Below are 15,300 nucleotides of genomic sequence, written 5' to 3' on the forward strand. Positions count from 1 at the left end.
AATATGTTTCAAAATAAAGTAGGCTACTTTAAAAAAAGAAATCAAAGTGAAATAGTATATCTGATTGCTAATAGAAATATCATTGTTCTCAAACCGGACTAAGTCTCAAAAATGTGTTGAAAAATCTCATTGTCAAATTTCTTAAGCGAGTCGCATACCATCTCTTCAATTCTAGTGTGTCATGGATAAATAAATAAGTACCAGATATAATGAACTTCACCGAACGTTGCCCTTCGGCTGGGAAATAGCTGTTCCGTATGTCAAGAGGTTCATATTTCACGCACCAACGAATTCTAAAAGGTGCAGCCAGCAGCATATGTGCTAATCCGTACATATTATATATATGCAGTCAAGTGAGTCGCACAACAGAGAAATAGAGATGAGTTATTAAATTGCGTGTTTTGTTTCGCAAAACAATAGAGCACGAATAAAGCTCCTTGCCAAACTATCCAGCAGTGGCGGACATCTTGTTTCAAACACCAATAGTCGCCAGGATTACAGTCATTAGAAAATGCGAATGGAGTTCGTCATTGGTAAATGCGTTCATAATCATCCATCCTCTTTGGTCTAAAAGACAAAAGCGTGGGACGTTATTTTTATTTTTTTCAAAATGCGTATGGTGACTACAAAGTACAAATAGCCTCATAACCAGCAAAAATTACTGCAAACAGGTAAATAACAATTTTGAAAGAATGCTCAGGTGGGGTTATATGCAATGAACATGTGAAGCAATCTGCACTGTTACGAGTTACGCGGAGACATCATGACGGACTGTCAGCGACTAAAAACGTCACAGATAAGGCTTGTTCCGTCTAAGTGAGAACGATGATACGCGATCATCCGGTATTTTAAATGGCCAGTCTCATCAGCTCAGACATTAATAGGTGGCAGTGTTTATTTAAGTAGAGGGACTATCCAATCGACATTATTACAGTAGATCTTGATACTTGCGCGATGGAACTAAAATACAGATAAAAACTTTAGAAGAATCCAACATACTTCAACAAAAGCGCTAAAAACAAAGCGCCAAAAGGCAGAAAATAATTTATTACTATTATCTATAATAATTTTTGAAGTCTGTCTATATAGTGTCGTCATCCATTCATCCATTGCACATCATTTCATGAATGCACTCCTATGTTTTCTACTAACATGGCTCCAAGTGTCTAAACCGGCTGTGGGTAGCCCCAGAGCTGAAGATTAACACCGTCGCAACCAACACTATTTATCATTGAATTCTGTTACTATACTTCATTTCATCATATATATTACCTACCATGCTCAGGTCACATTCTTCTATATGCCTAACCAGATAAATAGATCAATAAATAAATAAACAAATTCTGGGACCCATCTCCGAATGAAACTACCAACAAATGAATGTTCATGGCCCTAGAAAAGGCTTTACCTTCTGTGGCCCGCCCATCTTCGGATGGGAACGAAATTGCACTAAAATAAGTCTGTACCAAATGTCTGATAAAATACCATTCTATCTGATATTATATTAGCCATTAATTTGTTTGACTTGACACAGACGTGAAAAATGTTTACAGATAATAATAATGAATTATTTTCTACTTTTTAGCGCTTTATTTTCTGCTTTTAGTGCTTTTATTGTCTGTTTTTAGCACTTTTGTGAAAATCGGCTAATAATGTTCTTTTGTTAAAGTTTATATATATATAATATAAATGGATCGAATTGAAAATTAGCTTCTTTTTTTGAAGCCAGAAACCATGATAACGACCAAAATCAGAGATCAAACTGGGACTTAACAGATTACGATGTGTGCAAGGTAACAGCTTTTCCATCAGCATTTTCCTTTCCAGGTTGTTCATGCACGTGTCAAAGAATAAAGAGCTGGCTTAAATTAGTATTTTTTAAATCCTGTTTTTGCGCAATACAAATATAGGTAAATGGGGGCAATTTTTATGACAGAATGATCCGGATATGAAATCATCCCTTGAACTCAGCTTCCAATTGGCGGAAGTTCCATGTTCTGTTCTCTAAGAATAAATATTGAAGTGCCTTAAATAGAAGTGGAAGTTGTTGAAGTTTAAACTGTATGTGCGTAGTTGAATTGAATTTATTTTTAATAATAATTTAGAATACTTTAACAAATATACATACGTTGTACATAAAAGGTTTAACCTTCTGTGCGATCAAATAATGTGCAAGTTGAACATTATTACAACTTTTTTTTATGTTTGCATTGGACTCGTGTCTACGAATTAACAAATGTGTTGAAATACTCCAACTAATTAAGTTTATTTGAAGAAGTTGAAGGAAGATCAGTATCTACCACAGGTCTGAGATGCGGCTCTTTGCCATATTATCTTAGCGAAAGAGTCTGCTGTTAGTTTTTAATTTATTTTTTAATTACATTTTTACTGTCGGATGTTTGAAAGATCTGCAAACGTTTTTCAACTTGGAGGTTTATTTATATTTAGATCGCGATAATTTTATATTATTATTATTATTATTATTATTATTATTATTATTATTATTATTATTATTATTATTATTATTATTATTATTATTTTAGATGTCCACGAATATATTTTATTTTGTGCAGATTATGTTCGAAAATGGCTGTTTTTATAATTTGGTTTCACTTGCACATTAATGTGGATAAACTTTTAAGAAAAATAATCAGTGATACATTTCGAAATTAAATACATAGATTAGTTAACATAATAGGTGATTAAATGGTATGAAGTGTACAAGGAGGAAAACAAGTAAAAGAAAATGATAGTGCTGCCGTTCTGTTGCTTTCATATGTAATTTAATCATGACGATAATGAAGTAAGAACAATAACTTGCAAGATTCACTGTATTTATCTACACAGTGTAGTTGTGATTATCTTTTCCTTACCAACATTATTATTTTTTTTTTGACTTCTATTAATTTCCTCCTGTAACTTTCTTTTTAATTCGTCAATAAAATGTACATCAGTTTAGTCATTTAAAACCATGATGAGTTAGTTATTGCTCTCTTTTTTAATTTCCGGGTGGAAGAGCACAAAAAATGTAATTTCACAATGATTTACTTTTATTAATAATCCATCTCCTTTAGCCTAAAGGGGTTGCGTGCGACGTTAAACTTTTTATTTTTTGCTCAAATGTTAAGAAATTTGTCCATATTCTTATATTATTCTTTTTATCAAAATGGATATCACGCGTTTGATGTGCGAGGTGTGCCGGCTTTATTTCCCGGGGCAGACGCAGACTTTCGGCATCGTAAGGCAGTTGGTAGTGTTAAGAAGAGGTAGGGAGAATTTACCTACTATAATTACAAGATAACGAACTTGGGTCTTTAAAGCCAGAAATAACGGGAATGGATTCCTGACTGTACATCACCTAACTGAAACCTGTCTGCTTGGCTATAGTCATTTATGGGCAAGGACTTGATAATACGAGGCGTGTACTGAAAGGAGGTATCGTTTTGAAAAAAGTACTAAAACAGGTTTGGTCAAGCCAAATTTATTTTTACATGAAAGAACACACCTTAAACTATTTTTCGACATAGTTTCCACAATGTTCAAACACTTGTCAGAGGAGCGTGTGACCAGCTAGCTCAAACCTTCCTCAAAGGAACACACCACCATTGAAGACAACCATAATTCCACAGCGTTTTTTTTTTTTTTCATCGTCGTCGCTTTCAAAGCATTTACCACTGAGCTCACGCTTCAGGTGCAGGAACAAGTGATAGACATATCAACCATTGCATTTTGATCTTAAGTGTGTATAATTTGAGGATGAATTTCGGCCAGCGTAATGCTCCTTACATTCAAAAACAGATAACAGAACGAATCTGACAGTCGTCAGGTTCAGCAATTGTTTTAAACACAGTACACTCGCGACAACTCAACTGTACCTGGCGTCAGTGGTGAGGCAATAAACCAGTGAAACTAGTGCGCATGCGCGGAGCGTCGACACTAGCGTTGCGATGGCGTTCAACCGAAACTGCGTACTTGCCGGACAGTGGCGGGATGTTTCGTTAAGAAAGGTTTGGGCAAGTTGGTCACCCGCTCTGACAAGTGTTTGAACATTGTGGAAACTATGTCGAAAAATAGTTTAAGGTGTGCTCTTTCATGTAAAAATAAATTTGGCTTGAACAAACCTGTTTTAGTATTTTTTTCAAACGGTACTTACTTTCCGGATACGCCTCGTATAAATCTGTCCAATGTAATATTGGGAAATTCTGGGAAGATGTTCTGCCTCCAACATATCTCCTTTCTGAGCCTTGGTGAGCCGTTTTTATTCGGTACGCCAATATGTAAGGCTAACGAGCGACAGTAGAGAACAAACTCTGGTAACGATAGTAGAAAGAATCACGGGAAACTTAATGCTAATTACTTTCTGCAGTAAGAAAAGCTACACACCCTTTAACATATGCAACCAACAATGTTTCGCCGCTATACAGGTTGCATACAAACTAGGGAAGTCATTGATTTTAAACTATAGAATACGTTGCAGTTACCGTTGCCCGTGCAGGTGGTAATGGATTGACTCAATTAATAAACTCGGACGAAATAATCGCTTTAGCTATCTATTGATAAATACAGAATTCAAAAATTTGCTTTCGTTCAAGAGTTATCGTGCGGAGTAACGGATGGACTGTACAGTCTTATAAATTCCACTGTGTGATCCTAATAAATATGCTATGTTTGTTGTAATATTCACACAATTTTGTATACGTATAGAATGTGCATATCATTAAATGTAAATAACATTTAATTTTTTGTTTTATTTTTGTACATTAGAAGTACGTCCATTTGATCTTGACACCGGGTTCATCTCCAGAGACAGAATGGGCTTTTATCTGCAATTGAAACTTCTTCTATGGAAAAACTTCACCCTCAAGAAAAGAAAACCAGTAAGTATTATTTCTACTTTCTGTTAAGTGAATATATGTGCGGATCCAAATGGAAATTATAAGAATTTTAGCTTTTCTTGAGCACCAAATTAGCTCAGGATAAGATAATACATATAGTACTTGACTGTCCTCTACAATGAACAAAATCACACGTGGGCATATAGTATGAGCATAACCACTGTAGTTTTTATGAAAGCTGGAAACCGGTTTGTAGTTTTCTCCAAAACTGGTTGATAGAAAACCTTACCGGTTTTTGTAATCACCACTTGTTGATAACACTCTCTTGACCAAGTTGAGTTCGCGCCTTAACTAATTCGCAGGACAATTTTCTAGCCTATAGAGTTATGTATATAAATAGCTAGCAGTGCCATTCAAATAATTTAATAACCTATTTTATGATTAGTATGATAAGTTGACTTAGTATTATTACCACATAATAATATTATTATGTATTTGTGTATTTTTATTGGTATTCGGTCTAGGCTCGCCAAAACATAGAAACCAGCGAAGCACAAAATTTGCGTTGCTGAGAGGAAAGTAAACGCATACTACAGAAACAAACTTGCATCCGCATCGGAAAAATTAAATTACAGTAGTATTAATGAAATGCTGTAGAAAATTAAAGTACCATGTCTCACCTATAGCATATTTTAACTGTCTTTTTAAAGGATAGAAAGGAATATAATATACTGGGTGTTCCAATAAAGTGTCCACAACTTATAAATCACAAACAATTTAATCTCCCTATAATAGGCCTTCTGGGAGGTCACACGAAAAATTTAGGTAGCAGGATATATAATTTTTATATCATTGAAAGGATCATGAAAAATCAAACAAATTTTATGGGGGGGGGAGGGCATGTTTCACAAAATGGTCACAATTGACTTGTGAATTCTCGCAGTCGTATAAAACTGATAGTTTAACAGTGGTCATTTCGAATTCCGTCGTACCTCTGTGGATAGTGTACGTGCCTTTAGCGCTTGATATCCGTGTTCAATTCCTGGCGGTATCTCATGTTCGGATTCCACGTTATGCTGTAGATCCACGTCTCGTATAATTTCGATGCTAAAAGAGACACTAAACTCAAATAAAATAAAAATAAAAGTGGCCATTTGTAACCGTACACGAAAACATTTTTTCGTACAAACATATTTGTTTCTCCATGATCCTTTCAGTGATGTATCAAATTATATCCTTACGATATAAAATTCCCCGGGCCTGATGGCAGGGATCCTATTCGAGCAAGCAGAGCGCTCAATCTTTTTACATTTTCCTATCTCACTTTTTATTTCGTCTTTGTATTTTCAACCGTTTATGATTTATAATCGTTGGACGTTTTTATCTGAATGTACAAGAGGCCGCAATTAAATGGTAGCCATTTCTTAAATGGTGCTCCACATGAAAAACGTTTTTCAGCAAAAGTTGTTTGTTTTTCCGTGATCTTTCCCTATGATATATAAAAAAGTACACACCTTACGATTTAAAGTTTTCAGGTGTACCCCGATCTATGACAGGGAGCCCGTGGCCCAATCAGAATTCTCCATCCGATGTGCCTGCTAATTTTATGCTACTTTTTTGTGTGATTATTTTATCTCGAACCGTTTTTGATTTAAACACAGGGTGTTTTCCTGAAACATTCGGTATACCTATGTACTAGATGCTTAAAAATAGTTCTAGAGATTTTTTTTTTTATTTCTACTGTTCTCTTATTTTCGTACATACTGGGTCTAGAGGTGGAGAGAGAATTTTAACGACCGATTCCGGAGAACTGAGAAACGTAAACAACCTGTTCGGTCGTACCGCAGCGAACCGGCTGAATGACAACACTGTTAGTAATGAATATTGAAGTCATGGGAAGATAATTATTCGAACAACTATTCACATAATAACAAATTGAATAATTTCTAATAAAGGATATTCAAATAAATGAGAAGCATTACTCGAGCAACTATTTAAATTAGGAACTTTAGGAATTACTGGAATTGCCAATATAGAAATAATCTGAAGAAACCTATTCATGTAAGAGCTGCGATAGCTCAGTAGTAGAGCGCTTACCTTTGATTCACGGAGTACCTGGTTCGATCCCAGCTTGCGTCAAGTGGGTTTTGTGGTGAACGGTGTACATGGGTTTGTTTATGGGTTTGGCCTGTTCCATCCCATTTTCTACATTCCACCATTTCATTCATTTCTCATTATCACCGTCTCCTTCAACGTACCGTGGAACGAAAAATGAAAAGATTAAACTAATGTAACAAGAATTAAATATTCAAATAACGAATGCTTAATCAAAGGATAGTTATTCAAGTAATTGAGGTGTTTCAGATAGTAAGGGGAAGTTGAACAAAATTCACATGCAACCTGAACACTCGGAAATTACATTTGAGTTGTTCAAATAGTAATACAAAATAGCTCTGTGCAGGCGCGCATTCAGTAATTTTTGTTGCGAGGGGTCCAAGATTTAGAGGGGAGGGTTCAATACTACAAGCGACTACGTCTATGTGTGCGTAATATTGAACAGGTATTATTCTGCTCCCGGTGAGACGATAAGGAATTGTAAAATATTTCCACTTATATTTTCAGAAAAAATAATAGTAGATTTTTTTAATAAGAAAAAGACTACAGATGCAGTGTAAGATCAAATTTTCATACTACATCAATCATTTCACTCTTAAAACAAGTATAGTTTTATTGAGAAAGTGTACATATGTCTGTTGAGTTACAGATTGGAGGGGGAGGAATCCGGACCCAATGGACCCCTCGTGGACGCCTCCCTGGCTCTGTGGTAGCCAAAGTTCATACTTACAGTTTGTGGAAGTTATTCTTGTTTCTCTTAGAAAATACAGGGTGGCCCAAAAGTAGGTATACACCCCTACATTGATCAAGTATAACATTCTAGTTTATAGGTTTATTTGCTTCGGCTCTTCCGAGCTTAAAATGTAAGTGTAAACACTTTAAGAACAAATAATAAAGAAACCAAGTCTACCTGATAAATAACAATAAGAAATTATATAAAATAAAATGAGCTAATCAGTACGGCACTGTATACTTACTTTTGGGCCACCCTGTACAATCTCAAAGTAAGTGGAAGATTATTTTGCTTATCTAGAGTTCATTTAAAAAATACTACTAGCAATATGTCAAAGTGTTCAAATAAGAATTTTAGAACCGGAAAGCCAACCCCAGCAAAATGGGGAAAAAAGGTTTAGCAGATATTTGAATAATCAGTATTTAAATAATACAAGGAAAATTATTCGAACAACTATTCCAATTAGCATTATCGTATAAGCATTTTGAATAATTAGCATTTTGAAGCATTTTGAATAATGATTGAATAACATTGGGAAAATATGCAAAAATACTTCTCAAATGATAAGAATTGGAATAATTCGAATGACGAATATCAAGATATTCGGAGGAAGCTTATTTATATACGACTAAGAGAATTTAAATGCTTATTAAAACATCGAATATCCAAATATTGGAAGAAAAATGATCAAACAATTATTTAAATAATAAGAACTTGAATAATTATTCGAATAGCGAATATTCAAATAAATAAAGTAAAAATATTCGAAAATTTATCCAACGAGAATTTAAATAGCGTACTCGAATGAAAGATATTCAATGAATTTTAGGGAAATGATCGAATATCTAGACAAACAAGAATTTTAGGAATGATAAAATAAAAATGCATCAAAAAATTGTGATCTTGGCCAATAATTAGTTTTTGGATCAGGGCCACAACATTTTTGAACGGCTCCTAACTCGATTTTTCGTATTTTCTACAGAATAAGCACATCATACTGAGTTAAGTGATAGTTACGTTTGACTACACTATATGTAGTTCTCCAGATATAAAGCGTACAAGAAAATTTTTGATTGAAATATATTGGATCTTTTGATCCAATAACGATAATATGAACAATTATTAGTATTACGAATATTGAAGTTATCAGAGGATTTCCAAATAACGAGAATTTTAATATTCGAGTAATGGAAGGAAAATTATCAAATAACTATTCGAATAACGAATATGGAAATAACTTATGAAAGTTATTTGATCAACTATTCAGATACTGTATCAGAATTTTAAATAATTAATCGAGTAAAGAATATTTGAAATATTTCAATGTGATTCATACAAAAAATTCTAGCTAGTAAATTTCCAACATTTTAATAAACACTCTCACTAAAGTAAGTAAACAGGAACAACGACCCGAGAAGAAATAATTTCGTACAAGGGTCAAAACTAGATTGATTTTCTCCGACTGTTTTTCTTTTTTTTATCGTATATTTATAGTAACAGAGTTATTTTTGTCTTCGGCATTCTGATCCCTCTTTTGTGTAATTCCACGTGTCCTGTCCCCCTCCCCCACGACACCGTGCATGATCCATACCATGACGTGTGAGACTATACATGCAAGATTTTGTTTAATGTCAAGGGCGATCACAGCAGTTTACTATTGACTCCTCGTAGGGGACGTTATTGACTTCTGACTACAAAACGGCAGAATATGGTCAATTCAGTATCCGAAACATCTGATTCGTTTGTAACAGGCAGTCTTTTCCAACATAAATATAGAAAATGTGGGAACTGTAAGAACATCTTTCAAAGTTACAGAAGCTAAAGACAACAATTAAATTCTATTTTTAGTTTGTAAAATTCCACAATTATGCACCGAGACTAAAAAGAAAAGGAATGGTGACGAAAGGGAGAGGAAACAGGAGAACTCGCGGAAAAATCATGCACACGGTGTTTGTCTACTACAAAGTCTTAAATCCTGTGATCATATATTCGTGGTTTAGTTGATCGAAGAAAAGAAGACTTGATATAGTGTGGGACGGAATGGGAATTCGCATGGAAGATACACGTACACGATCAAAGGCGTACCTATGGGGGGGGGGGAAGTCTACCGGGTCCGGACTTGCCCCGAAACTTCCTAACTCACCATACATTTGTACATTTTCTCAATAAAATTTTACTTGTTTAACAGGGAAATGATTGATGTAGCATGAAAATTTGATCTTACACTTCATCCGTACTCTTTCTCTTATAAAAACAATGTACTTCTATCACTTTTTCTGAAAATAAGGGAGGAAGTATTATACAATCACTTATCGTCTGTACAGGTGTAGAAACATACCCATTCACTACTACATAAATATAGTGGGACCCCACCCCAACAACAATTTATGAGTGTGCACCTGTACACGGTTTTCATCTACCAGCAAATTCACAGACAGGGACGCCTGCAAGATTTCTTCCTAGGGATAGGGGAGCGAAGGGTCGACATTCACGAAAATTCACACCTTGATGCACGCTTGCATGCGGTACTCCATGTAAAACAATTATTACACTGTACTCTACGGTATGCACATTGCATCATTTATCAACTGCAGTAAATATAGGCCTACTATAGTACTATAGAATGTAATATTAATATTAATTAATATTAGTATATGAATAAAAATCTAATATTTCATAAGAGTAAGATTGTGTTTACTGATTGAGAAAGGGTTGCATCAAAATATAATGAATGTTCAATTAAATTAGCAGTACTTAGCCTGTCAATTATAAGAGTTGACTTAATCAAGGTAGTTTCTGTTTTCTTCTTTAGGAAAGTTCAAGTAAAAGAGCTAATGTCCCTTACTAACATTTTCATTTATTAGAAAGTATAATTGAAATTACATGAAGAATACAAATGTCCTTCACCACAGGGTTCTCTTTTGTATAGTAAAAATGAAAGTACGTGAAAGACTACAAGGCAACAGCTCAGACTCAAGCATAACTAACGTTTACATACATCAGGATAATAGAGGAACTTACAGGACAAAATGTGGTGAATCTCTCTTTCAAATGTCTTTGCAACCCATGTATTAACATTTTGTTACTTCCACTATTGTTTTCTGCCTTCTGTATGAGACTGTGTTCTCCAGAGGGGCTGCGGACGCTGAGTGGTAGGGCGTTCACCTCTGGTGCATGGGGTCCCTCGTTCGATTCCAGTTCGCGCCAAGTAAACTTTGTGTGGACAAACACTGTGTGTGGGGGTTTTCTGGGGGTTCTTCCGTTTCCTTCCACTTTGTTCATTCTACTATTCCATTAATTTCTCATCACCACCGTCTCCTTTAGACTAGCAGGCATAACCATGGGACGTAAAAATCACAGATTTAATTTCATGTTCTTCATAATAGAATGCCTAGTTTTTTTCTTTTTTAAAAAAGTATCTTTTATACATAAAAATCCTTTACCTCAAACAAAAAGTTATATGGCAGTTGTCGCTTTAAAATTTATCAAAATTGGATACATCTTGTATTTGTTTTTTCATTTTTTTTATTATTTAGATAGCGCGTAAAATTCTGAATATACTTCCACGCAATCTAAATAACAACAAAAAATAATATGTCATACATTTCATACCTATATATTTATTTTAAAATTTTCTGACCTATTTTCAACACAGTAATATGTTTATGTATACAGGGTCTTTCAAATCAACACCAACAACGTTTGGGAGGCGATTCCTCACATCAAGATAAAACAAAAAGTATAGACCAACTTGGGTACACAAATGCTTCTTTTCGGAGTTATAAGCTGCCGAAATGAAAAATTGAACTTTAAAGGTCCATAGGTCCAAAACTATGGGACCTGCCGTAGTCGTGTCAAGACTTCACTTAAGAACTAATATGTGCCCAATCCAAAAATCCATGTTTCAAAATCCTGTGGCACTTCCGCAACAGTTTTTATAGAGGGAGTTTGGCTACCGTCATATAATTTGAACTACTCACCAACTACCTTTATAACGTACGGTATATATATATATATATATATATATATATATATATATATATATATATATAATATACTAGCCTCTGGCTAGCTGGAGGCTCCACCCCCAGACCCCCGCGTTTGCTCGGCCTACGGCCTCGCATTTCATAAGTATCAGCCTTTGCATCAAAAGTGAATTTTGTACATTTGCTTTTTAATTACGTTTTCTGAATTTGGTACAGCTGGAGGCTTTACCCCCTGAACCTCACGTTTACTCGGCCTCCGGCCTCACACCTCTTAAATAAACAATTCTACCACATTTCAACTTCTTTTTTTCCTATTTTAACTATCTAAAAGACAAGATTTTGTATCTAAAGAAAACGTCCATTTAAATAACATGAATTTCTTCATCCCCCCTTTTAGACCGCTTAAAAAATAAAAATATTCACTTGTGGCAATTTTCCTGTAGGTTAGTTTTGGAAGGATATTATCATGCGAAATTTCATCATTCTAATCCTGCCTGGAGTGCCTAAACATTTTGGGGTCTAGATGTCCCATGTAAATAACATGAGAAAGGTTATTCAGTTTCCCATAAAACCACTCTACAGTTGAAAATTTTTATTTTTAGTGATTTACTTAGTTAACGCTAACGAAAACGTATAAGCATACAGAATTTAAAGTTTTTATTCCAATTAAAAGTACCTAAAATATGAGATTATAGGTCCAAAAAAAGGCCCATTTAAATAACATGGAGAATTTCTTCATCTCCCCTTTAGACCCCTAAAAATTTTAAAATATTCCCTTTTGGCTTTTTTTTTTTTTTTTTTTTTGCCGGTTAGTCCCAAAACGCTACAATCATGTTAAATTTAATCATTGTAGCCCTACAGGAAGTGCCCAATAATTTGGGGGTGTAAAAGGTGTCCCATATAACATGGGAAAGATTTTTCAGTTCTCCATAAAACCACTCTACAGTTGGAAATTTTTACTTATTTACTTAGTTAACGCCAACGAAAACGTACAAGCATACCGAATCGCTAACGGAAACGTACAAGCATACCGAATTTCAAGTTTTTATTCCAATTCCAAGTACCTAAAACATAAGATTATAGGTCCAAAAAAACACCCATTCAAATAACATGAGGAAATTCTTCATCCCTCCTTTAGACCCTCTAAAAATTAAAAATATTAACTTTTAGCAATTTTCCTGTCGGTTAGTCTCGAAAAGCTACAATCATGCCAAATTTCAACTTTCCATGTCAACCGGAAGTACTCCTTTAATTTGTCAGCTCATGTAGTTATATATATACTGTATATAAAGAAGAACTAGTGCTCTTCGAAAATCCAGGAGGATCCTAATTGACCCTCCCTGGTGATGGCATGTTCACAGCTGAGATATAGTTCTAGGTTCTCACTAAGCCCGTTTCCACTTATTTTTTAATTGTGATCAATAACTTTAGGACATTGAAGAACGTCAAAAATTTAGAATGTAAGCCAGATAGTACGAGGGATGTATCAAAAATATATCCACTTAAATACTGATCATTCTCAGTATTAAGGTGATACATTTCCGTCAATTTTAAACGTAATCTCTGTCTACTCCCACACTGTCGTAGTTTTTGTATCTATGAAAAGCATCTGCGAAGACATTCTGGAGTGTGTCCTGGACATTTCAATCATGGGTATACAATGGAACTTCAGGATGAAACATGTCTGGCGTGCAAGCAATCCTTGAACTTAGAAAACAGAATCACTGAGAGTAAGATCTGGGTACTATTCTGGCATTTGCCAGGTGTGAAAGAAAAAGCCAGGAAAGCCTCACTCGGGATGTCTGGCCTGAAAAAAGCTTGTGTACTTTTTCGACCGAGTGTACTCACTGAGAATCGTACTCCAGACTGTTCTACCAAAGGCGAGAGCGTTAACAACTACGCTACGTGGAGCCACTTCACACTTTGACTTGGTTTTGATTAAACTATCATATGGATTGTTTTATCTTATGGAGAAAGCATTGTTGGTCTTCCAGATGTTGATTGCTTAACGAAAAGCTTGAACCACTACTCGTATCACGACCATACTCACCAAGTCTCATGTACTAAATCCTAATCATTATTGCGTTCAGTACCAGAGTTTCAGAATTTTAGAGATTTTATCACAGCTATAAAGATAACCAAGAAAGTTCTATCGCTTTTTATGGAGGTTTGTGTTCAATTGGACCTCACACCGTGAGTTGAATGTGAATGGAGATAAGGCGAACGCCAGTTGTTGGTGTTGATATATCCAACATATTACGTGGTTGTGGCAGTTCAGTTACACCGTGAACTTGCGTAAGGACAGAGTGAAGATGGGACCTCCACGGAGCGTCATATGGGCGTGTATGTTGTACGATTTCAAACTATGGTCACTACAGCGGGACGGAAGATTATGTCAGGACTTTAGTGAGGGTGTCGTGAGTACGCGGACAGTGCTGAGGTAGTTTAACAAGTTTAAGGACGGTGAAACACTCGAAGACGCACCACGACCAACACATGTACAAAATGAAGATCTTCAGGCAGCAATTGAGGCGAACAGTGGACAGACATGAGAGGAACCGAGACTAAAATTCAGTGTGAGTGGAGAAACCATTCGGCAGCACCTTCATCAACTTAGGAAGCACTAGACATTGGGTCGATGGGTCCCACATGATTTGACTCCGGGCCAGAAGGAAACGCCAGCAGACACCTGTGTTTCTTTGCTGTCTGGTCTGAGGAAGGAGCCATTTCTGGACAGGGTGTAGACATATAATAAGAAGTGGGTCCTGTACGAAACTCCACGGCACCATCATCATTGGTTAAAATCCCGTGTGAACCAGTTCCAAAACAGCCGAAACCAGCACTGCACCAGAAAAAGGTCCTCGTGTGTTTGGTGGACTGCTCGCGGCATCGTGCATCGGGAAGTGCTACCAGCTGGATAGAGCATCAATGCAACTGTGTACCGTCAGCAGTTGAGCCGTGTTCAAGAAAAACTCAAAACTCTAGCACCAGCACTTCTGAATCACAAAGGGGTCCTCCTGTTACAGAACAACGTTAAGCCCCACGTGGCTAGGATGACCCAGGGCATCATTCTACGCCTTCGATGTGAAATAATGTTGCATCCGCCATACTCCCCGGACATTGCACCGTCCGATTATCACCTGTTCTATTCCTTGGACAATCACTTTAGAGGACGCCAGTTCAAATCCCTAGTAAAGATGCAAAATGCACTTGATACCTTCTTCGCTTCACAACCTACAAGTTCTACCGCGATGGAATCCATGGCTTTCCAGAACGTTGGCAGAAGGTCGTCGATGCTGATGGGTACTATTTTTGATCTTCCAGGTGTGTCTTAGGGACATATCGATGTTCAAAGGTGGTGAGTGAAAAAGCCACAGAACTTTCTCGGTTACCTTTATATAAGTAAGCAACTGTATTAATAAAACAGAGTAAGAATAAATCATAATGGACATGATCCTGTGAGGATTATGATAAGTTCTGTGCGATTATACTAATTTCGCGTTTCCTGAAGAAAGAAAACAAAAACCATTTTCCATTTTTGTGTCTTTATGTAGTCAACATCTTTTCGCATGCTGAGGTCCATTTTTATAGTCAAAAATTTTCCATTAAATGCGATTACCAACATTGTGCA

General features: G+C 35.8%; 1 protein-coding gene across 4 annotated transcripts in view; it reads left to right on the forward strand.

Annotated features, from left to right (window-relative positions):
• Positions 1–15,300, forward strand: part of LOC145685785 (ATP-binding cassette sub-family A member 2-like) — a 203,752-nt gene that overhangs the window by 25,516 nt on the left and 162,936 nt on the right. For all 4 annotated transcript variants that reach the window (XM_081758317.1, XM_081758345.1, XM_081758336.1 and 1 more), the window contains exon 2: positions 4,765–4,877. In XM_081758317.1, coding sequence (XP_081614443.1) covers positions 4,812–4,877 — 66 coding nt within the window. In that variant the 5' untranslated portion in view covers positions 4,765–4,811. The remainder of the gene's footprint in view (positions 1–4,764; positions 4,878–15,300) is intronic.

The sequence above is a fragment of the Thermobia domestica genome, chromosome 1 (assembly GCF_964235325.1).
Source record: "Thermobia domestica chromosome 1, izTheDome1.hap1.1, whole genome shotgun sequence".
Taxonomy (NCBI): domain Eukaryota; kingdom Metazoa; phylum Arthropoda; class Insecta; order Zygentoma; family Lepismatidae; genus Thermobia; species Thermobia domestica.